Consider the following 22,286-nt stretch of genomic DNA (forward strand, 5'->3'; position numbering starts at 1 on the left):
AGCTGAAGTGAGAAGTCCGAAAACACTCACAAAGCCAAACACTGCTATGTGAATAGCCACACAAACACACGGGGGGTAAGAAGGCTTAGTCCCTCCAGATAATGATAACTCATGTAGATGATCCGAGTCTGTGGAGGGTGAACACTGATGGTAAGCAGGCCTCTGATGCTCTTTTGTGCTGTTTTCTTTCTTTCTAATCTCTTATTGGAAAACTATGATAAGTAAAGGCTCCAGGAAGATCTCAGCCAGTATAGAAACTCTTGAGCTATCAATGTTTATACAAGGGCGCTTCGGTTTGATGCTGTGAGCTGCTACTTGCAGCTGCAGGCTGGGTGAGACAGGAATATTAGCGTCTGATCTGAATGTGAAAAAGTATTAAGATATTGCAAGGAGGATGTTAATATTGATACCAAGGAACTGCCAAGAAACACAGTACAGGAGAAGGAAAGCTCCATTTTTTTCCGTATCAAACTTTTGATCACAACATAAAAATTAATTACATTTTAAATTACAAGCTTACATGATAAAGATCTATTTGCTATGATTTTGAGACCGTTTTAGTGGATGTTTTATCATTTTGTCAGATTAATATTTAGTATTTAAGGCACAACACCAGCTACAAAGTTGTGATGCAATTGTTTGAAAATCTGATAAACCTACATTTTCTTAACAATAGAACAATGAAAACATATCAAACGTTTAAACTGAGAAAATGGCTCCGAAAATTGGGGTGGGCAAAAGGTTGGGAAAGTAAGTGGTACTCAAAGGAAACAGCTGGAGGAACATTTTACAACTAATTAGGTTAATTGCACCATTAAACAAAAATATGACAAAGATCCAGCAGTGCTGAGCAGATATGATCGTAGCTTTTCTAAAAGTGCAGCAGTTGGTCTTCTCAGTACCCAGATGTCTACCGGCTGTTATTAAAAGAAGGGGGGATGCTACACAGGGTAAACATGGCCCTGCTCACAGCTTTTTTAATACATGTGGCTGCCATGTTCTGTTTTTATTTACATTTTACACACTTTCACAACTTTTGGGGGAATTTGGTTTGTAAATAATGAAAGATGTGTGTGGATTTTCTTCTTTAAGCACCTACTATACTTTATTTAAGTAACTTGCTTGCAGCCTATAGACTGGGTATGAGTTAAAGCATCCATCCTTCAAATGTTTTCTTTAAGGGATTGGTATGATTCATTTTTTAGTTTGAGACCATGTCAGCCGTGATCAATCAGCCTCTTCCCCTTGGACGACTTGAGCGAGAGAAGCATATTCACATGGTCTTCAGGGCTTTTCACAACCGCTGTGGGCCCTCTTGTGAGTGCCAGACTCAAAGCACTCCACCCAAATCCCACCAAATGCCTCCTGACCTGGAATCTGAAGAGCAGCTTTTGGGCCAGACTGCTGAGAATGGCTTGATGCAGCCACCAGTAAAGAAGACTGGTAGTGAAGTGAGATCGTGCTTTATGTCTGTGCTGGAAACTGCTAGTGAGATTCATATCACTGCCAAGCCAGAGCTGCAAGGTGAGGAGGACTACCTTTTTCTTTTACATAAAACAGGACTCTTGTTTAGATGTGTGTGCGTTAAGAAAATACCACATCCTGACTGCAGGTCCTCAGTGTGTTTCTAGGAGGATCTATAACATCACTACAGAAGGCAACAGGTCACAGTCATTTGTGGCTGTGGAAGGTATTTGTCCCGTTCCACCACGTGTCTTACTCTTATAACTACTGATGTTTTTCAGCATATTCTCAGCATTTGTTCGCTTCTCCCTCCTTTTAGAGAGCTCCTGTGTGTGTCTGCAGTGCTGTGGTCCAGCTCGGGCCTACACCCTGAAAGGCTTTGACGGTGAGGGCAGTCAGGTCTTTTATTTTGAAAGGCCCCTTAGGGTGGACGCCTGTTGCCTCAGCTGCTGCCTGATGGAGATGAGAGCGTACACACCTCAAAACCATCTCATTGGCACCGTACATCAGAGGTAGGAAACTTGTTCATTCCTTGGTGTATATATGTTCCTACTAAACGCTGATGAGTTTGTTTCCTTATGTTGCTCAGTAGTTATAAATTACATGTGATCAAGCCACACTGAAGCTTATATAGCTCACTTCTGTTGTTATAAGTAGAGCGAATATATAAAGTAGGTAAAGTTAGTGGTGAAGATTTATATTAAGGAGACATACTTCATACATCAGCCTCTTTAGGTTCTCTGCGAAATCTAATGAACTGAATTTTACCAACTACTGGCCTTTGGTTAATGGGTTAACAAAAATTATAAACATAAATATAATTATGTCTGAAGGAGTCCACAGAAGTCTTTAGTCTGCACTCATTCATTTCAGTTTTATTTATATAGTGCCAATTTACAACAACCGTCACCTCAAAGTACTTTATACTGTAAGGTAAAGACCCAACAATATTAGAAAGAAACCCTAACGAGCAGATGACCCCCTTGAGCAAGCAGTTGGCGACACAGGGAAGGAAAAGCCAGAGTCCAGAGTCCAGCCCTAACTATAAGTTGATTAGAAAGGAAAATTTTAAACCTCAATCTGCTCTATTGGGGTTATATGGTACTATGATGTCTTTCAGATAAAAGGGGGCCTGATTATTCAAGATCTTGTATGTGATCAGAAAGATTTGAAATTTGATTCAGAATTTAACAGGGAGCCAATGAAGAGAAACCAGTATGGGAGAAATATGCTTTCTCTTTCTGGTCCCTGTCAGTACCTAGTTCCTGTCATCATTTTGGATCAACTGAAGGCTTTTCAGGGAACTTTTAGAAGAATCTGATAATAATGAGTTACAGCAGTCCAGCCTAGAAGTAAGGAACTAGTCTGGATAAAATGGTTGTTTTGTGGATCATTTGAGTTTGAAGAATAACATTCACATAGTATTTTTTCTTATTATTATTACTATAATTTTACATTTTTAATTTGAGTGAACAAACACCAGTAGCATTTTATACTGTCAGACTAAACACTTTGCATGTGAGCCTTTTTCCATGTCAGTCAAGGCCTGAGACCACACTGGCCCACCCTAGATGCTCAGGCCTGTCTGTAAATAGCAGTCGGGGCCTTTACTGTTCTGAACAGCCTGAGTGTAATATAAACCTGGGATGGTTAATGCACAGCACAGCTGTCTGCACACAAAAACACACCAACAGAGCTGGCGTGGGCTCGTAGGGGAAGGAATGCGACATCCTTCCTAATGGGAATGTTGGCCAATGGCATGGCAGGCTCACGGCTCTTCTGTCGTCAACCCAAAATACTTCCTTCTTCATCTGGCCTAAATCTGACTCCAGGGTTAGCGGGGGTGTCTTTGTGTGTCGAATTTAGAGTTTTCCAGAAGCAACAGTCGGTGAAGTTGTGCCCAATTAGGACTGGCCTGGCAGAGGTTTCAGTGACCAGAGTTCGACTTGGTATAAATATTCTCTCAGTTGTGCTCTAATAAAGCATGTCCCAAATTGAACTCTTCTGACACCGAGCAAACAATTGCTTTGGTGCTGCAGAATCATGACAGCTGAAAATGCAATCATCCAACCATCAAGACCGGGCTGCGCCTCTGTGTGAAGCACTGGCCAGTCTATTTGCCAGGAGGCTTAGTGCACGGTTACTGAGTTGCTGTGTGTTGGTGACCATGTTTTCAGATGGAGCATGTTTACACCCCTCCTGGAGGTCTGCACTTCAGGAGGGGCGTCTACCATCAGAATCCAAGGCTCCTGCTGTCCATGCCGTTGCTTCTCCAACCAACAATTCCAGGTAGGAATATTTATAACTCATAAAAGTATACGTGTGACTGAAAACTATAACATTGCAGTAGTGCTTTCATGCAGTTTTACATTATACACTAGATTGTCTCCAACATTGGCGAGGAAATAGGCACGATATGGAAGAAATGGCCTGGCTTCATCGAAGAACACAACATGGACCATGAATACTTTGGGCTGGAGGGTGAGTTCTACCTCAGTAAATTAAATTCCTAATTTCTCTTTGACAGGATGCCAGAGAACATTTACCTTTCCCAAAGTTTAGTTTTGGACCAAGTTTACTTTAATCGACCTCTTCAGATCTGATACTTTTATTTACTGAACAGATAAGAAACGTGACTGAAAGAAAAACAACAGACCAATATAATAAAGCACACTCACCGGATACCTTATTAGGTACACCTCGCTAGTACTAAACTGCAGTATATTTGGCCTTCAGAGCTGCTTTAAGTCTTTGTGCCAGAGATTCGACAAGTTGCTGCAAACACCCCTCAGAGACTTTGGTCTATCATGACATGACAGTATCACACAGTTGCAACAGAAGTTTTGGCTGCACATTCATGATGTGAATCTCCTTTTCCATCACATCCCAAAGTTACTCCATTACATTGAGGCCTGGTGACTGGAGGCCATTGGAGCACAGTGAGCTCACTGTCACATAAAAAAAACAAACAAAAACAAAAACAAAAAAAACAGTTTGAGCTTTCAGACATGGTGCCATCAGAAGATGTGTACACTGTGGTTATAAAGGGATGGACGCAGTCAGAAACAATACTCAGGTAGGCTGTGGTGTTTAAATGCTGTTTATACCGAGTCCAAAGAGTGCCAAGAAAATATTTGGCACACCATTACACCACCAGGAGCCTAAACTATTTATGCAAGGCAAGATGGATCAATGACTCCACACTGTTCATTTTAAATTCTGAAACAACTGAACGTTGCAGCAGAAATCAACAACATTCAGTTTTATTCATAGCACCAAACCTCAACGACAGTCACCTCAATGCACTTCTTGTTCATAGCTGACAGGAGTGGCACCCAGTGTGGTCTGCTGTAGCTCTGCTAGGTATGCAAGAGCATGCCTGATGTATTGTGCATTCAGACACTATCTTCTGCATACTTTGGCTGCAACTCTGTTTAGAAAAGTGCTATATAACTTTAATAATAAAGTTAGTATTATTTGACTTGGTGTTGCCTTTCAGCTTGAAGCAATCTGCTCATTCTCCTCTGACATCTTGCATCAACAAGGCACTTTTACCTTTAACGTCAGTGTCTTCATCACAACCACATGCCTAAAAGCTTCGACCTGCTGGCATGCGATTAGCTGGTCAGATTTGTGTTAACAAGCAGCCAAACAGGTGTACCTAATAAAGTCACCAGTGAATGCTTTTAATTTATAAAAAATTAATGAAAAAAAGAATGTTCCATGATATTTACAGGGACAACTAACACCACTAGATTGTTGTTGTTTTTTTAAAAAGAAAAAATATAGTTGCCAAACATTAACTGCATCTCTCTGGCTAGTATCAGACTTCTTTAACATTTCTAAGTATGCCAAAGTCACAAACATAGTTTATTTAATCACGGCTTTAGTACAACTGTATGTATTCTATTTTCATCTTCTAGTTCCACTCAGTATGGAGTCACACACCAAACTCCTCCTCCTGGCAGCCACTTTCCTGTTGGTAAGCACGTGTGTCCGTCGGTGGGAAGATGTTTTGTCATACACAATATAATTATACCTTTCCCAAAGTTTCTACCTCAGTACATTAGACTTTGAAGACTTAGTTGCAAGTATGTGTTACGAATAAATTAGCTTACTAATGAATAAACCTTCAGCAACAGTTTTATCTGTTCATTCATACTTTTTCATAATCATTTCAAACAGCAGCTAACAATTTTAATTTTATTCTAGAATTTTAGTGAATAACTTATAGATTTGTAATTTTAGGTAACGATTTCAACTGTTAATCATATTAATATAAAAGTACATTTAGCTAACAGTATCATTAGTCCATCTGTACTGGTGGTTGCTTTGAAGACAAGGACCAGGTCTGCAAACACTCGCAGTCAGCTGCTGTCTTCAAAATGACTTTTGTGCATTAATACATCAATAAAACCACAATAAGACAGAATCTGCATACTCTGTGACTGAATGGAGGTCAAATTGGCAATAAGATGCAATATTTCTAGAAGACGAGTTCCTTCCCACCCGGCAATCTTTGCAATTGTCTCATGATCACTGACACGCTCCATCTCTTGGTAAGCAGCTGGTCATTACAAATACCTTTAATCATTTTTTAAATGCTTTGATAAAGGTTTTTGTTTTTTTGTTTTTTTAAGTTGCAAGGAGGTTTCTGTCCTATTTTCACTCTAGTTTGACTGAGCAATTATTAAACATATTTTAAGTTCATGCCCTCCTCATTTGATGTTTTTTTCTTTTTAATTTTCCTAAATGCTTTTGGTCCGGATTGGATCCTTTGGTAGGACCAATCAGGTTGTATGTTTGACATCCCTGCCTTGGGATCATTGTATACTAACTGGAAATCAGTGGTTCAGTATAAAAATCAGGACACGATATTAAGATGATCCCAGATAGGTGCACTGTAATATTAGAATATAATATTTGATGTATTGGCTCGTAAGGAGCCTTTCACGATTTGGTTTAATTGGAACTTGCATTACAACTGGAGATTATAATTTATATTGAGGTTACATGCAAACAACCAACATGTTTGCATGTAACAAAAGCAACATTTTGATGTGTGGGATCTTCCTCGGGTATCAATCGCAAGCATCAAAAATCTGCTTATGTAAAGATTCTTTAAGGAGTAAATTATTACTTTGAGCCAAAAAGTGTTCAAACTGTTCTACCCCCCTGTTGCACACTTGCTTTCTTTCTCTAACAAAAAAAATAAAATAAATTTAAAAAAAAAAAAAAAAAAGCCATAAAAAGCATACATAAAGAAGACATTTTAATACAAAGAAAAACTAACACTGTTTCTAACCTGTCTGAATGATTTCTCTGCAGAATCATATGTTTTTTGAAATGAGCTGACCAGCATCATCACATGATTTACAGACCAACGGGCACCCAAGCTTCCCAGTCTGGGAAGAAAGAAGAGCGGATAAAGAGGAATCTCGCCTTCTTGCAAACTCCACAGCTTCAGTTCCAGCGTTTATGAAAGAAAAATGGCACTAAACCATCTTTAGCAGCAGATGCATATTTACCATTTATTGCTATAATCCATCAGGTGTACATCCAACAGTGTTTCCTCGCTTTCCACACACTCACACACACCTGCATCCATCATCACAATAACAAATAAGGGCAGCATTACAGTTTTTCAACAAACTGTAGGCTCTTTCTTAACATATTAAAAAAAAAAAAAAAAAAAAAAAGCTTCCCAGGATAAAAACTGTAACAGACCCTGGGCCCCGTTTTCTTTTGTGGACTACAAAATGGAAAAGGAGTGAATATCAGTGTTTCAGGACTCCTATACACCTTTAACATTAAAGCAGAGCCCTTCCTTTAAAAGGTGGGGTAAAGAAAGGAGAAGGCAGGGAAGGGAAACCTGGTTCAGGTCGGGCTTGAGGCCAGGCACAGTGATTTAGGCAGCTTGGCAGTTCATTCTAAAGATGCCGGTTATAGAAACCTGCCCAACACAGGATCCTCATCCTTTGGGATGCAACTTAATTTTTTTTTAAAAATCGTATTAAGTGATCTTTGATGTGGATTGCATTTAAACAACATTAATATTTGTTCTAGTCCAAAATGACCAGAGGAACTGTAGTTAAAATACAGCACTGTGTTATAATAACCCTGTTTGAGTCCCAATAAAACTGATTAGCACACCTATTTTAACAGCAGGTGAAATGTCACATTAAGCAATAAAATCATATAGAGTACAACTGATTCTGTTGTATTTAAAGCACACTTTGTCGAGCGTTCATGACCAGAACAGCCCACACCAGTCACTCACTGGTTAAAAGATGTTACAACTTGCATTACTTAAAAAAAAAAAAAAAAAAAAAAGGAAAAGAAACAAAACTGTAATTCCTCTTCCAGTTGATTAAAATCACCTCTTTCATAGACCTGTTTCAGTGTTCTGTTGAAAGGCTTTTCTGTTCATTTCCAATTTGACACAAAGACCCAACGGTCTCCTGGCCTCAGTCCCCGACTTTTGCTCTGTCTTCGCATTACGCAGTGCCAATCCACGCAGAGCTGCCCTTCTCTGGACTCGGCTTCCCCCAACACATCCCGTATGCACACACCTGCACACCGCAAACAGAGACCACATCAATAGAGTCTAACTACATCACACAGGTTGTGTTGTTGTTCATGTGAAATCCCATAGCAGGAGTTCTTACTCTTCGCTGAGCATCTCGGTGAGGGGGGGCTAACGTCCTCCGCTAGCATTCACCAGACCATGGAAGTCTTCCCATGCTCTGCAAACAGAGGAGGATGCAGTAAATTATAATTCGCAGTAAAATGCATAAAGAAATATAATCATTTTCCTGGAAGAATCGTAAGCCCATCAGTTAACTGAATGAGAGCTTTAGATGGGAAAAATAGTTGTATTCACAGTTACCAAAAACTAATGATGAAAATGAGCTAAAGCTGCCAAAATAAAGAAATATACTAACAGAGGTCATTTCAATATTATAAAGATTTATACAGGCCATTTTAGAATGAATGGGACTTATTATTCTTAGCTCCATACTGGTATTTCTAGACTTTACTAGAGAAGCTTTGCACGATTCAGAACTTAAAATAATCCCTGTGCATCTTTTCTGTGCCTTCGTGCAGAAGAAGTTGGTCTTTTAGCTTTTTATCCTTTCTTTGGACTGGCTGGCCATTATAAACAGAAGTTTTTAACAACGTGTGTCAAGAACATCCCATCTCATTAATATCAAGTGCCATGAGTAAAAAAAAACAAGAAAAAAAATGGAGCAACAACATCTACATGAGGATATAGAGATTGTGTAAAAGGACTTGAAAGCCAACATACTAGGCATTCACATTCAAAGCTACAAAGGACAACCATGGACACAGAAATAGTTGTTTTTTCCCCCATTTGGATTTTGAAAAGCATGAAAATGGGAACAAAAGGCAGAACTGAGTTCTTGTATACTGAAGAAATACTGACTCAAGGTTAAGACTGCAATGGAAAATCATTATAATCAGTTAAATGGGCATTTGTTTCACTCTCTCTTTTTAATAATGAACTAATAGAAAAATATGGGAGTTTGTAAAATTATATTAGTATATAGACATGCACAAGATATGTGGTTGTGTGTACAGTTATACATTTCAATTTGGAATAATACTTCAAACAATAAAATAAAACATTTTGATAATTGTGTTTGTTATTTCTCCCTTAAAATCCAAACATACTGTCAAAATAAAAATCTAACTTACAGAAAACCATCATCTTATCACCTGAGCATTTTAAAAACAAGCCATTAAAAAGGCAACATGTAAGTGTACTCTCTCATTGCCTCTTTGGTTGGAAAATGTGTGTGAGCATGCAGGTTTATGGAAGAGCTGAAGAGAAAGAAAAGCTGGAGAAGAAAATAAAAAAAGGAGAAGACATACATACTTAATGCTGTCTGTGTGTGTCTTGTACTCCATGATGGTGTTGGGGGGCAGGTTGAGGACTCTGCGCAGGGTGTCTCTGATGCGGGCGGTGGTCGCCTGGTCACTGGCTGTTTTGTTCCAGATGGAGATGATGTCCTCCTGGCGAGAAGCAGCATGAAGAGGAGGCATGTGTGAGCGTTAGGTCAGGCAGTTAGTGACCATGTGCAACCGAGTGTGTCTGCTTTTGGCTTTACCTGGAAACGTACTGACACCACAGCCCCACAGATCTCCTCTCCTACCATGAACTGTTCTCCGAGCATAGCCAGGATCAGGTTCTCCCAGCATCGAGACGCCAGGCCTTTTCTCAGACGAATGATCCACTTCCCACCCATCTTATTAGCATCATCCTAAACATACACAATTTCAGATCAGGCCTTTCACGCATAACCAAACAACCAGAGCAAATAGAAGATATCAGCCAGTGTGTTTACCTCCCACATGGGTTTAATGCCTTCTTTGAAGAGGTGGAAGTCACTATGACCTGTCAGATCGCCAGGTCGGATCATGTGACTATAGAAACGCCAGAATTGCTCCACCTGGGATGGACAATTGTAATAATTAGTGGAAAACAAGTCAATATGTGGAGTGTGAAGTTCTGCATGGGCAGATAAGCAAAAGGAAAAGTGCACTGGCTCCTGTTTTAAGCCATATAAAGATGTGATGAGGAGCAACGGACCGAAGCAAAGCTGCCAATTTGTTTGATGTTCTGTTCGTAGCTCTGAGTGCTGGCTGGTCTCCCTGGGGTGCGTCTGGAGTACCAAAAGGTGTAATTGTACTGGAGAGGGTGTTCTCCTGCTCCTGGCACCACCATCTGCCGGAAACGAGAGTGTAACTTGTACAGCTCATTGACATATTAACTTTATACAAACTCAGAGCTATAATTTGTCATTTTGCCTCTGTACACCACCAAAGTGGATTTTAAATCTAATAATTAACATGTGATTAAAGTGCAGACTTTTTGCTTTAATTTAAGAGGTTCTTCAAAAATTATATTTACTGTTTATTTCCAGAGGTTCAAAATTTTATAGTTTAACAAACAAACCAAAACTAAAGAAACTGTACCTTTGTTCAACAAATAGTAGCACAATCTGCACATACATCTGTGTAAGACTTTAGCGGCCTCACTTTTTTCTTGGAAGTGTTCTGCTCCTTCTCTTCATCTTCGTTTTTTTCCTTCTCACCGTCTTTCGGTGAGCCTTGGTCCTGGTCGTGGTCTCCGCTGTCATCGTCTTTCAGACTACAATAGAGGGAAATGCAGAATACATTTGTATCATGCAATCAATATTTGAAATCAAAAGGGACTTTACACCTGTTGTCAGGTAACAGCCCTTTTCATTTTAACTCTTTTTACAGAGTGTTTTAAATCAAATCTTTTGTCATTTTGTTACCCATTCTGTTGGCGTTATACCGTCTTACAGCAACCAGTATCTAAATTATTTAGTTGTGCCCTCATCCTGGTCAACACATCAGAAATACAAGAAAAAAATGAACACAAACTATAACCTCGACGAATAGAAGATTTGCAGCATGGCTGCTGTATTCATTTAAGGCAACTTAACCCAATAAACCTGCAAGTGATGCATTTTAAAGTTGTGGCCTGCAAACATGCGCTCTGTGCTAATCCTAAACTACGGTCACTATTAATAATAGCACTCTGCGTGTAAGTGTCTCTCCAGCTTCCCGTATTTATTGGCCACGCGAGTCTAATTTGTGACCGGCCTCTACGCGCCTCTCCCCGCCTCTCAGTTAACTACCACACCGAGGATTCGAGGCCTATCCGCCTTCCTCCAGGCCAAGCTAACAGCTAACAACACTGCAATTCTTCATCAAAAAGCACTATTTACTCACAGATATTGCTCCCTTTCTTTTTAAAAGCGCGTCTAGGTGTTGCCCTCGCACTCCTGTTCTTTTATTAACTCACAGAATTCATGCAAAAACATATAATAAAGCTGACACACCTCTCACACACGCAAACCACGGTCAGCTTACGTTACCCTCCCCAGTGAATTCACAGCAGCGACCGACGAGACCGCTCTCTGGATATTCAGCGAAAAGTTTTAAATACTCACGCGTCAAATTTGTTGTTCATTATTTTGTAGATAGGAGTCTTTTCGGAGTCCGACCACAGCCTCCTGAATCCCGCAGCAAGTGACGGCGACGCGCACAGCAGCGGTTTAGTGGACGCGCATGCCATGTATCGATCTTGGTGATGAGCACGAAAAGGTCAGAGGTGAGCCACATCTTTACTATCAAGCATGTGCTCATTTATACTTAATTGAAATGTGCATTAAAATAAATAAGTAATTAAGAAATATGCATACATTAAGCCAAAGTCCCAAGAATTTTATTTTATTCTCCACATTTCAGAACTTTAAGATATAATAAATGCACATTAGTACCACTGTGATCTGTTAATTGTAGTTTTTCAGAGTCTGATGATTCTGTTGAATAATCAGAAACCCTGTGACTTCAGCGCAGATGTATGTGCAGGCCGACACACACTGTCACACAAGAACAGCCTCAGAACAACATGGGTGGCTTAATCACAGCAATCGGATTCTTCTGATACACTGCAACCCTCGTTTCATCGCTTTCCATTCCTCTGCTTGTAATCTGTTCTCGCGGCGCCTTCAAACAGTAGCTGTGCTCAGGTCCAAGCAGAGCTGTAGACCAAGTTTTGAAGAGGGGAGGGGGGGCAAAAAAAATCAAAAACAAAGGGAGCTGGAGGGTGAGGATGGAGTTGGGACTTCTTTTGGTCCAAATCGGTTCAGGCATTAGACAGAATTATGGGAGCTTAGTGGCTACAAGACCATGAAAACCTCTGTGTTTGTGTATTGGAAACAAACAATTAAAGCCAGATAAAAAGCAGAGTGTTTGGGGGTGAGGGACAGCAGGAAAGCTCCGGGGTGGTATATCACGGTATGGTGTGGTGTGGTTCGGTTGGCGCTGCTTCTGCAGACCATCCCCTCGCCCCCTGTGCCTCCACGAGGACCTTCATGAGAGGGCCCTTTGTTCTGGGCCGGCAGGCGCACCAGTGAGTGAATGAGCAAGAGCAGCGGCGGCCTTCTTCAGTGGCGGCTGTTTGTTTACACCAGCCAGTCCCGTCATACTTCATTAGCAGCCCAGCCCACCGACAACCTCTGATGTCCTAATCGCCGACAAGCATGTAGCTGCCCATCAACCCAGAGCCTTGGCGGTTCAGGATAAAGGCTTTTTTTTGGGATTCCCACTAAGCCTGCTTGCCTTCTCATCCACAGGGAGCGTGTACATGTATGCTCCCACAAACACACACGCGATATCTGTGGCCTGGCTGGTTCTTTCATCACGGGCCAGGAGGCAAATGGAGGTAAGTCGATGTTAGTGGAGCAGCAATGGTCCCAGAGATCTAGCTCTGCATCACAGAGACGTGAGAAACCTGCCGTCCAGACAGAGGCAGACAAGACAGAGGGATTATTGAGTGCTGCCATCTTCTGACCACAATCATTAAACAGTTAACTACGCATTAAGTCATGCAAATATGTGGCATGCTAACAAGTCGTAATTGTACTAGCGTGTGTTCCAGTGCGAGTTGTCAGGCCTTCATAATTGGCACAGACACTTACCTGAACCTCGGGACAAATGATTAGAATTTGGTGGTTAAAGGTCACCCTTATTTTACAAAAAGCTTACAATGCAAGAATTCATGTCAATTCTAAGAAAATTATCACAAAAATCTAATAGGAAAAAATGGAGAAGTAATGACATCAAACAATTAAAATAGTCAAAGGTCAACATCGCTGTGATGTCATAATGTTCGTGAGTAACTACATTTCTGGCCATTATTCAAGTTCATAACACAGGAAAGGATGGAGAGGATTGGGACAATATTGCACATTCACACAGACACTAAATCCTTTGGTTCCACCTAATGAATTCCTCGTGTTACATAATACAATGCATAATTCAAATTCACTAACCTCCTGAACGGCTTTCCCGAGCCTTTCCTGGCTTTTCACTACTTTCCTGAAAGACAAACACAGATCCACCATCATTAGCGACAAGAACTTGTTACCTATTAAAAAAAACGTCTGCTTGATGACAGAGCTAACCTTTGTATTCTGCGAGCGAGGCTCAGCGTGAAGCCTGCAGAGCAGTCGGGCTGATAAGTGGATGGCACTATGGAGTAAGCCCCGGGAGGAAGTGAACAGGCCAGACTGACGTCCTGCGTGTAACAGTGAGGGACACAGCTGGCCACAGGATCCTCATCCCTGGATATCATCTGCTCAGATTGTCCTTCTACTACCTAGTTATGTTGTTAAAAGCAGATATTTCGACTTAAAGCAATACCGGATAAAGAGAAGTAAAATAATGTTAAGCTATTCAGAGGCAATGTGAAATCTATCCTAGTGTATAGACTGAACTGCAGAAGGACGGATGTCACATAATCTAAGCTAACACTAATACTCTGACTTTGTATTTTACTGACCTTATAAATGTGGAAGCCAATAGGGTGCAGATCCGTATCAGGCCGGCTCTGGTGCAGGGTAACCCTGACATTAACTCCTGATGTCACTGCTGGATCATCAGAAACTGTAAAAGGGAAGCAGGGGTTCTGCCAGTGAGACAGGAAGTTCCTGCTTCCTCCGGCTGTCTTTCCCTCAACCCATGAGCCGTGGAAGTAGCTGGTCTCCCACTCACTGTCTGCTGTTAAAGGCAGTGGGGGTGCTGGGCTTTTCATGGCACTGAGGATGATATTAATTGCTTTAATGGCGCAAATAAAATCAGAAACATTAAATAACTTTGTGAAAAATGTAATCATTTTACCTGAGGGAGATGGAAGAGGAGGAAAAGACCCTGATGAGAAAGCGGGCCTCGGCTCCTGGCTGGTAGGTGCTGGGGATGAGAAGGTAGAATCCGGGCTCCGGCTGCCCGTGGAGAACCACCTCTCTCTCGTAGGCATGGCAGTGAGTAGAAGCGCGAGGAGGTCTGTTCAACATCCGGCTCAGATTGAAACGCTTCTTTTCCACCTAGTGCAAACATACTTTCAGTAAAGCGATGGAAAGCCACACGAGCGCATGTCAACACTAAATGAGAGAACAAACCTTCCACAAGTGCAGCGCGATGGCCTGGTAATGCTGGTGCTTTGTATTGTTGCTGTCCTCGACTGGGGTTTGTGCATATTTCTCTGTGTTTCTCCATTTCCGGCACTGCAACAGAGACACCACCACCTCTCCTCTTTCGCACACTTTAAGCCAAAACTTAGGGTTGCTGCCGTAGCTGCCGCAGTTTCGGCTACCGCCAGCAGAGTGCCCTTTTACCCAGCGACCAGCCAGCTGATGACTGTGTGTCAGCAGGTTTCCTGCCGGAGCAGAGAGGCATCAGGTTAAAACAAGGGCACCAAGAAAGTAACATCTGAAACAACAAAAACCTATTTAACAAAATAAGGCAACACCAGTATAAATGCTCTTCAAGTGTCCTTCCTCACTGATGGGATAGCCCACTGTGACGTCATCAAACTGGGACATAAATTCAGCCTCGTCCAACCAGAATTCACCCTCTGCCACCCTGGCTTGTAGCTCCGAAGCACAATCAGGGGCAACAGAATCCCAACCTGCACCTCTGCAGAGAGAGACAAAGAAACATCATCTGGATTTTCCCACATTTACAAATTTGTTGATGTAGGTGTGAATTCCAAAAATGCACTCCAAATTCCGTATAATAACTGTGACTTTAGTGAGATAAAATCATAACTTCAGACAGACATCAGTTATACCTAATGGCTGTGACTAAAGTCTGAAATATTAAAGCCAGTGCTGTCAAATCTAATGAATCACTTTATAAATTGAGTAACCTTTGAGTAGAGCCCGGCCAATTTATTTATTGACAGGTTGATATGAGCTAATTGCCAATCTATCAACCAAAACTAAAAGATATAGAAGAGGCGCAGCTGTGTTGATGTTGCACAGTTTGTCCACCAGATGGCACTCTGCAATTTCCCTGTTGGGAACACTCCAAACACAAAGCAGCTGATCCAAGCAGAGTCGGACATAAATGAGTAAAGAAATAACTAAATAAAAAACATTGGTTTATATATGGGAATATCTGACTTTTAAATCACCAAATATCAGCAGAACTCCTTTAAGAGCTGTCACCAGAACCTAACTATGTGAATATGCTCCTGTGTGGCTGTGGATCTGTAGAGTGATGGCATCAACTAGTAGCTAACAGATCAGCTGTCTTGTTTTGCATTCTTTTTTTTATTTTTTTGTGTGAATGATTTAACTTTAAAAATTTAAATCATTGTCCAAATACACAGGTTTTGGAACAATAATGACAATAATGAATTACAGTAGTCCAGCCTAGAAGTACTGAATGTGTGAACTAGAGATATCACACAAATTCAAGATAGTGCTCCTTCATTTGTTTAATATGGACACTACAGGAGATTTCCTGGTCAAAAATGACCATGAGATTCATCACAGTGTTACTGGAGGCCAAGGTAATGCTATTCAGAATATTAGGTAAATAAAAGGTAAATGGACTTGCATAGTACTTTTCTGAGCACTCAAAAAGCTTTAATCTTAAGAACATTTGTAATCTGTAATTTGAAGCATCTAGTTTAACAACTTTCAACTCCACACATCTGGGTGTCAGATATACTCCACAATAGACATGTCTGACACACACCTCCATACCCAGGCTCCTCCCCAGTAGCGTCTTCCCCAAGGATTTCTGATCCTTAGCAGCCGTACTTCACCCCCTGACACCTTCTTCACATCCAGCCACTCCATGACAGTCAGAGCGTGGTACTGATCCAGCTCAGTGAGTCCTGAAACAGAGAAGGCCAGCAAGTGATGTGGCACAGCATCACTCACTGTATTATCTGTGAGCAGACACTTTTCTGACCTCCGGGCGTGCTGTGAGTGGAGCAGCTGAGCGCGCAGTCATCCTTCACAGGGTCCAGAAGGTTCAGGTCCAGCCTTCTCCTTCTGACTTGGTCACTGTCCTGTGCTGTTCGCTGCTCCTCCTCTGAGCCAAAGTCACCCAGGCTCCATCGCTCGGCTAGACCACCTGTCAAGTCCACCAGGGCCTCGGACACCTGACCTGCCCACAGTCGCTCGTATGAACCATGAAGCCTGCAAAAGATGAAAGGGAAAGGAAAGGGGGGTTTCAAACTTTTCCTTATGATTAGATCTTGTTTGAAAAATACATAGTAATCTCAAGGAATCAACTGACTTGGCATAGGCCTTCTCCAACAGGGCAACCCAAAAGGCAGTAGGGGAGTGGCAGCGTGAGAAGCAAAGAGATGAATTAATGCAGGGCAGGCGGTCGTCAATGGTCACCTCTGTCCAGTGTCCCTGCTGCCAAAAGCAAAAATGAAAGCAGCCTCTGTACCTGCTGTCACCCCACTGTGGCTGATCTTCAGGCAGAACCTACACAGGATCCAACGACAATGCGAGTGACAACAGGAAACACACGATGAACATTCTCCACATTTAGAACAAAACCAGTGCTGGGGCTCACAAAATCAAACTGATGAGACAACCAGCCTCTGTTACCTTGTTTAAAAGCTGTTTTTTCTTGAGCAGGAAGGTGCACGCACAGAGGAACCAGCAGTCTCCTAACAGGCCTTGCTTTGCATGCCCCAGGCTGACGTTGCTTGGGAAGAGAGCTGGTGACGGGCAGATCTCCTTGACATGTGAAATGGAAATAATAATTGGGACTGAGACGGTGATATGGCTGGAAACAGCAGAGCAGGTTAATTTAATTGCACATATTTATTTTTGTGAGATACAGAGCGGTAACTTTGAGAGTCCTTCATAATCAGGTCAACCACCAGAAAAGGGAAATCCCCTCATCTTGTGAGGCGGCACAAGCTAATAGGCCACAAATGTCAAGCCCTATGTGGCAGGATCTTAACAATAACAACACCCGATCAATGGAAAGATAACCAATAAGGAATTTTCTGGGCATTTCCACTAGACAGGCTTACTTGGGGCCGTAGCCAGGTGATGTCTCCCTGCAGTCTGGCCAGAGGCGTGGAGCTGCCAGAGAACAGGGAGGCGTCCACACAGCGGAAGTCCGGGTCCTCATACAGAGCTGGACCTCCGCACTCGTCCCTGCCCTTATCTTTCATGGCTCCTGCTGCTTTCAGCCTGGAAACCTGCTGGACCAAAGGCCACCTTCACTGCATTTACCTACATATAACACTTGCATTACACCTTCACTACATTATGCATTCGTGAAGTCTGCACGGATCTGAGAGGAAGCTTCCGTTACAGAGCATCACTGACTTACGGCATATTCACCTTCACGTTTTAGCTTTCACTCACTCAATACCAATGACATACTAACATGAATATACAAAGAGATGTTGGAAACATAATGTCAGAAACAGCATGTGTGTATTTATCTTACCTTGCTCCTCTTTTAAGCTCATTTCGCCACGTAGCTGTCATTGTGTATAATAGCATCATTAGCTCGAGCTAGCTTGCACAGCACAGACACACACAGCAGGTACGCTAGTATCTCCATATCGCTTCATGTTATCGCGGTTTCAAATCCATAACCACAGCGGTTTTCTCTCAGTGTGACATATTTAGCGATGAGTAAAAGTTATATCGAAAGCAGACATAGCGTGATGGTGAAAATAAAACAGACACGGGGTCTTCCGGTGATGCAGTGAATCCTTCCTGTGCGGGCACTGCCGCCCACTGCTGGGATCTCTGAACTGCAGGAACACCGTGTTTCAGATTCCATGGATACATCCAGCTTAAAGCGGGGGGAAAAAATCTAAAAGTGTAGAATGTTTTTGTTGAGATTTACTAAAATACATTATGAATTAGGTAAAGGTTTTACCAGGTGATTACAGAAAAAAATATACAATTATTTTTTGCTGTCATTGAGGGAAATAATGTAAATAATAGTTTATTCTCTGCAAAGCAGCCAGAATTGTGGCTCCCAGTGACTGGCTGTGTGCCATGTGACATTCAGTCAGTCTCAAACCTCCTTTCCTCAGCCACAACACTGAAGATGGGTCATTCCAGCATGACAGCGACCCAAACACACCACCAAGGAAACAAAGGAAAAAGCACGTGGAGGTCATGGACTGGTCTGGCAAATCTCCAGATCTCAGTCCTGCAGAAAATCTGTGCAGGGTGCTGAAGTTTTGTGAGGCAACCAAGAAATCTAAAGGATTTATCTAAGGAGGAGTGAACCAAAATCCCTCCTGAGATCTGTGCAAACCTGGTGACTGACTACGAGAGAAACGTCTTGCCAACAAGGGTTTCTCCACCAAATACTAAATCGTGTTTTGCTTAGGGATCAAATACTTCTTTGACTCAGCGGCGTACAAATATTTTTATAACCTTTATTTGTTTGGTTGTTTTTCGATTTTTGGTTGATATTCTGTCGCATTGTGTTAAACTGAAACTACCATTAAAATTACTCTGTTCATTTTCTGTAAGTGCTCAAACTTACAAAATCAGCAGGAGCTCAAATAATGATTTTCCTCACTGTAAATGTAGAAGTAGTACATGCAGAATACCACCTTCTCTGTGTAAATTGATAATTTTGTAGAAATCTGTAGGTTATTAATTTGCCTTTTTTTTAATCTGATGGGGATCTGCAGTGTGTGGACTGTGTGGGTGCTGTCATAAATGTCTTCATTTCTTTTTTTGGTTTGAGTGCCTGGCTGTGGGCATGCAGGACGCGCCACACTCCTAGGAAGGAGAAAGACACCTACTTGTGGTTGTCTGTCTCTCTCACGTCACTCATTAGTCATTTTACATTTTTTGTTTTACCTTCATACACAGTTCATGAAGACATCTGGCATCATTTTTGTCTATACTAGTCATCCTGCACCCCCTTGTGACCAAACCTTTGGCTTTCTTTAACATTTGTTTGAAATGCGGTCCTTTTGTACTTTACACTTTGGTTGTATTATGCATCTTTATTGTGTCTCTTGTACCGGTAATTAGTTTTTGCTGTATTTATATCTATTGTTGCTTTTAGTATCGTCCTATTTCCACATTTTTATTGTTTTAAGTCTCTGTCTTACTTCTATCTCATAAATTGAAATTCTTGTTTATGTTTACTCCATTACTGTACTCAAGTGTTTTTTTTTTTTTTAAAAAGTCATAAGCCTGTGTTAGTTTCTCACTTTTAACCTTTTACTGTTTACTGATACTCCCTTCTGTTTGTAAAATGGATTTCTTTTCTTTTCTGTAAACGCGTACTCATGCTGTGTCAGTCAGCTTTACTGCTAAATAGTAATGCAGAATAGTAGTGTTTTTTCATGAGGTCAATAAAAAGCAACGGATGCAATTATTAATATATTTTTTAAAAAATATACTGTATTTATTAGCTTCGAATCATGTTATACAAATGAAGTATAAACAATATAAAAAACAGAACATAAAATATAAAATACAATACTATTTAACTTTTACAGAACTAGTCTGTAAACTGATGCCCTCAAGTGAGCTCCGTGAATGTTGTCCTCAGTGTTTTCTGTTTAAAAAGAAAAAAAAGGAAAGGATTAGAAATCAGAAACAGAAGACTAATGTTGAAACAGTGGGGGTTTTTTCTGGTGTTTGATAGCTACTGATAGGGTAAGGAATTGATCTTACCGTGGCAGTAACGGAATAGCAGTATTCACCCACTCGTCTTCAGGATTGGCACAGATATGTCTGTTTTTCACAGTCGTGAAACTGATGTTTAAAAAAAGTTCAGACATTAGTATCACAGCAGAGCTGGCAGTCAGTGTGGATTATGTGTTTTAGATGCAGTTACGATATTTTCCCCCTTACATTATTGCCCTGAGTTTGCAGTTATCATCTTGGACTGTGTAGCTTTTCAGCCGTTTTACTGAGACAGGGTTTTGTTGGTACCGTGTGCAGCAATATTTATTAGAACCTTTAAAGGAAAGAATGAGACATTTCAGTGAAAACAACATTTTACATGACAATATGACAAAAAACATTATAATAACGTCTCAGTGAATAATCGCTGAAGCCATACTCACTGCTTTCATTCAGTGCCACCAGCAGCAACACCAGCAGTACGGAGACACGCACGGCGAACTTTGCCATCCTCAGTAAATCAGCAGTGAATCAGTTTTCTGACCAGGATTCTCAGGGAGTCAGTGATGAAATAATTGTAACCGGCTGTGGCAGTGAAGTTTAAATACTGTGTGAGATGGAAGGGAAATGTCCCACAAGAGGTCAGGGAGGTGGAAAAACCTGTCTGAGTCAAACGGGAAATGTGACTCGTCTTTTTTTCAACCACCAAAACCCCCTCCTCTGTGTACATTATGCAAAATTGCTTACTTTGATGATAGTAAGAGTTTATAAATAATAATATGAACATGTAACATCTTTTAAAAGTTGCTATGTAATAATAATTAGCATATGTTTGCATAGCTGGACTGGCCTGATGGTGATTTTTCGTTTTGTTTTTGTTTTTTTTTCGTTTTTTCCCGTAATGGTATAAACACTGAAAGGTGGTGGATTGGGAGATGTGTAAAAATAACTCAGTTGTTTGGTGGTGGCTATTGCGGAGCTTCCACAGATTCAGTAACATGAGCAAATGGTGGAGGCCGCAGGTGCAACACGCTGGCAGGTGAATGAGGGAAGGGAAAGGCAGGAGGATCAGAGACCCGAGGCGGTGAACTAAACTTCAGGTAAGAAGTTTTGACTGCAGTCTATCTGCAGTGTTGGGAAGGTTACTTTTAAAATGTATTCCATTACAGATTACAGAATACATGCCCCAAAATGTATTCTGTAACGTATTCCGTTATGTTACTCAATGAGAGTAACGTATTCTGAATACTTTGGATTACTTAATATATTATCATGATGTTTACAACTACGTGAATGTACTATTGCTGTGATTTATTACTGTTACTGAAGGTCCGCTACTCCGAACCGTAGTAAAGGGACCTCTGGCTAATATGGTGGGTTCTGTGTCAGTCGAAAACTAGCTTTACTTTGTTGTCTGGGTCAACTTTGCTTGCGAGAGACAGAGAGAGGCGTTGAAAAGCTGCTCCAACGGAACTTATTGTTTTTGGAGGAAAACACGAACACAGTGTACAGTCCAGTCTTAATAGCTCACTTACAACTGGGCTCGTCAGGCACTCTTCTTGGCTGCAGTGGTTATTATTATATTTACATGCTTCCAGCTTCCGTTTTTGCTGGCAACAGCTCATACTTTTCCTTTTTCTCCCTCTCTTGCTCACAGACACATAACGGGTATGGCAGTCCATTCTCACTGCAGCACCTGACTACACTGCCTATGATGCTACATTCTTTAGAGCTATACCTGTAGCATTTTGCCTATTAGCTTAGCACAACAACAACAAAAAGGCGCTCTCTCACCCAGGAAACACGCAGAGAGAGAGTGTCACCCTGTAACCATGGCAACCGTAAAGCTGCAGCCTGGAACAACTGAATATAGCTGTCAAACAAAACCCAAACAGTCCTGACCCGCCACAATATAAAACAACATTTATTTCAACAAAGTAACTGTATTCTAAATACCACCTTTTTAAACGGTAACTGTAACGGAATACAGTTACTCATATTTTGTATTTTAAATACGTAACGGCGGTACATGTATTCCGTTACTCCCCAACACTGTCTATCTGGGATATAAACCAAGTTTAGGCGGAGTTTATTTTCGTTATGTTGACTTTTTACAGTCAGTTACAATAACTGTACTGTGTGCTAGCTAGCATGACAGAGTTTCTATACTGCTGGGCGGGTGCTATGATGTTAATGATGTTGAACTTGTTTTATCTTATTTTATTTATAAAGGTTAGTTATTAGAGTTTCCAACCGTCCTGTAAAAAACGGAATCGTCTCATATTTCGTGTTGAGGTGAAAAGGGACAGTTTGTCCCGGACT

At 41.2% G+C, this 22,286-nt stretch overlaps 4 protein-coding genes across 8 annotated transcripts; 1 reads left to right on the plus strand and 3 right to left on the minus strand.

Moving 5' to 3' along the window:
* Positions 1-107: 107 nt before the first annotated feature.
* LOC146497844 (phospholipid scramblase 2) lies at positions 108-7,163 on the plus strand. 2 transcript variants are annotated; one of them, XM_085141405.1, is made up of 8 exons: positions 112-150; positions 1,206-1,524; positions 1,613-1,690; positions 1,784-1,976; positions 3,642-3,753; positions 3,846-3,945; positions 5,388-5,446; positions 6,793-7,163. In XM_085141405.1, the coding sequence occupies exons 1-8, from the start codon at positions 148-150 to the stop codon at positions 6,817-6,819; spliced, it is 891 nt and encodes a 296-aa protein (XP_084997531.1). In that variant the 5' UTR covers positions 112-147; the 3' UTR covers positions 6,820-7,163. The 2 variants fall into 2 exon arrangements, with proteins under 2 accessions (XP_084997529.1, XP_084997531.1); XM_085141403.1 differs by having other exon boundaries at positions 108-150; positions 5,388-7,163.
* On the minus strand, positions 6,970-11,707 carry eif4e2 (eukaryotic translation initiation factor 4E family member 2). 2 transcript variants are annotated; one of them, XM_085141406.1, is made up of 8 exons: positions 11,472-11,707; positions 10,528-10,639; positions 10,079-10,213; positions 9,834-9,938; positions 9,597-9,749; positions 9,365-9,501; positions 8,133-8,210; positions 6,970-8,036 (listed from the first exon to the last, which is right to left on the minus strand). In XM_085141406.1, the coding sequence occupies exons 1-7, from the start codon at positions 11,594-11,596 to the stop codon at positions 8,162-8,164; spliced, it is 816 nt and encodes a 271-aa protein (XP_084997532.1). In that variant the 5' UTR covers positions 11,597-11,707; the 3' UTR covers positions 6,970-8,036; positions 8,133-8,161. The 2 variants fall into 2 exon arrangements, with proteins under 2 accessions (XP_084997532.1, XP_084997533.1); XM_085141407.1 differs by having other exon boundaries at positions 9,361-9,501.
* Positions 11,708-11,737: 30 nt separating this feature from the next.
* Positions 11,738-18,071, minus strand: capn10 (calpain 10). 3 transcript variants are annotated; one of them, XM_085141399.1, is made up of 13 exons: positions 17,800-18,071; positions 17,375-17,545; positions 16,941-17,072; positions 16,618-16,814; positions 16,288-16,517; positions 16,069-16,210; positions 14,834-15,000; positions 14,484-14,740; positions 14,206-14,408; positions 13,868-14,123; positions 13,491-13,684; positions 13,359-13,404; positions 11,738-12,817 (listed from the first exon to the last, which is right to left on the minus strand). In XM_085141399.1, exons 2-13 carry the CDS (start codon positions 17,516-17,518, stop codon positions 12,788-12,790), a joined length of 1,998 nt encoding a protein of 665 aa, XP_084997525.1. In that variant the 5' UTR covers positions 17,519-17,545; positions 17,800-18,071; the 3' UTR covers positions 11,738-12,787. The 3 variants fall into 3 exon arrangements, with proteins under 3 accessions (XP_084997525.1, XP_084997527.1, XP_084997526.1); XM_085141401.1 differs by having other exon boundaries at positions 17,375-17,548; XM_085141400.1 differs by having other exon boundaries at positions 17,375-17,579.
* A 160-nt stretch (positions 18,072-18,231) lies between these two features.
* Positions 18,232-22,039, minus strand: ccl20a.4 (chemokine (C-C motif) ligand 20a, duplicate 4). The gene is made up of 4 exons (XM_085141408.1): positions 20,408-22,039; positions 20,193-20,298; positions 20,013-20,093; positions 18,232-19,893 (listed from the first exon to the last, which is right to left on the minus strand). Exons 1-4 carry the CDS (start codon positions 20,472-20,474, stop codon positions 19,884-19,886), a joined length of 264 nt encoding a protein of 87 aa, XP_084997534.1. The 5' UTR covers positions 20,475-22,039; the 3' UTR covers positions 18,232-19,883.
* Between the last annotated feature and the right edge of the window lie 247 nt (positions 22,040-22,286).

The sequence above is a fragment of the Neolamprologus multifasciatus genome, chromosome 18 (genome assembly GCF_963576455.1).
Source record: "Neolamprologus multifasciatus chromosome 18, fNeoMul1.2, whole genome shotgun sequence".
NCBI lineage: Eukaryota > Metazoa > Chordata > Actinopteri > Cichliformes > Cichlidae > Neolamprologus > Neolamprologus multifasciatus.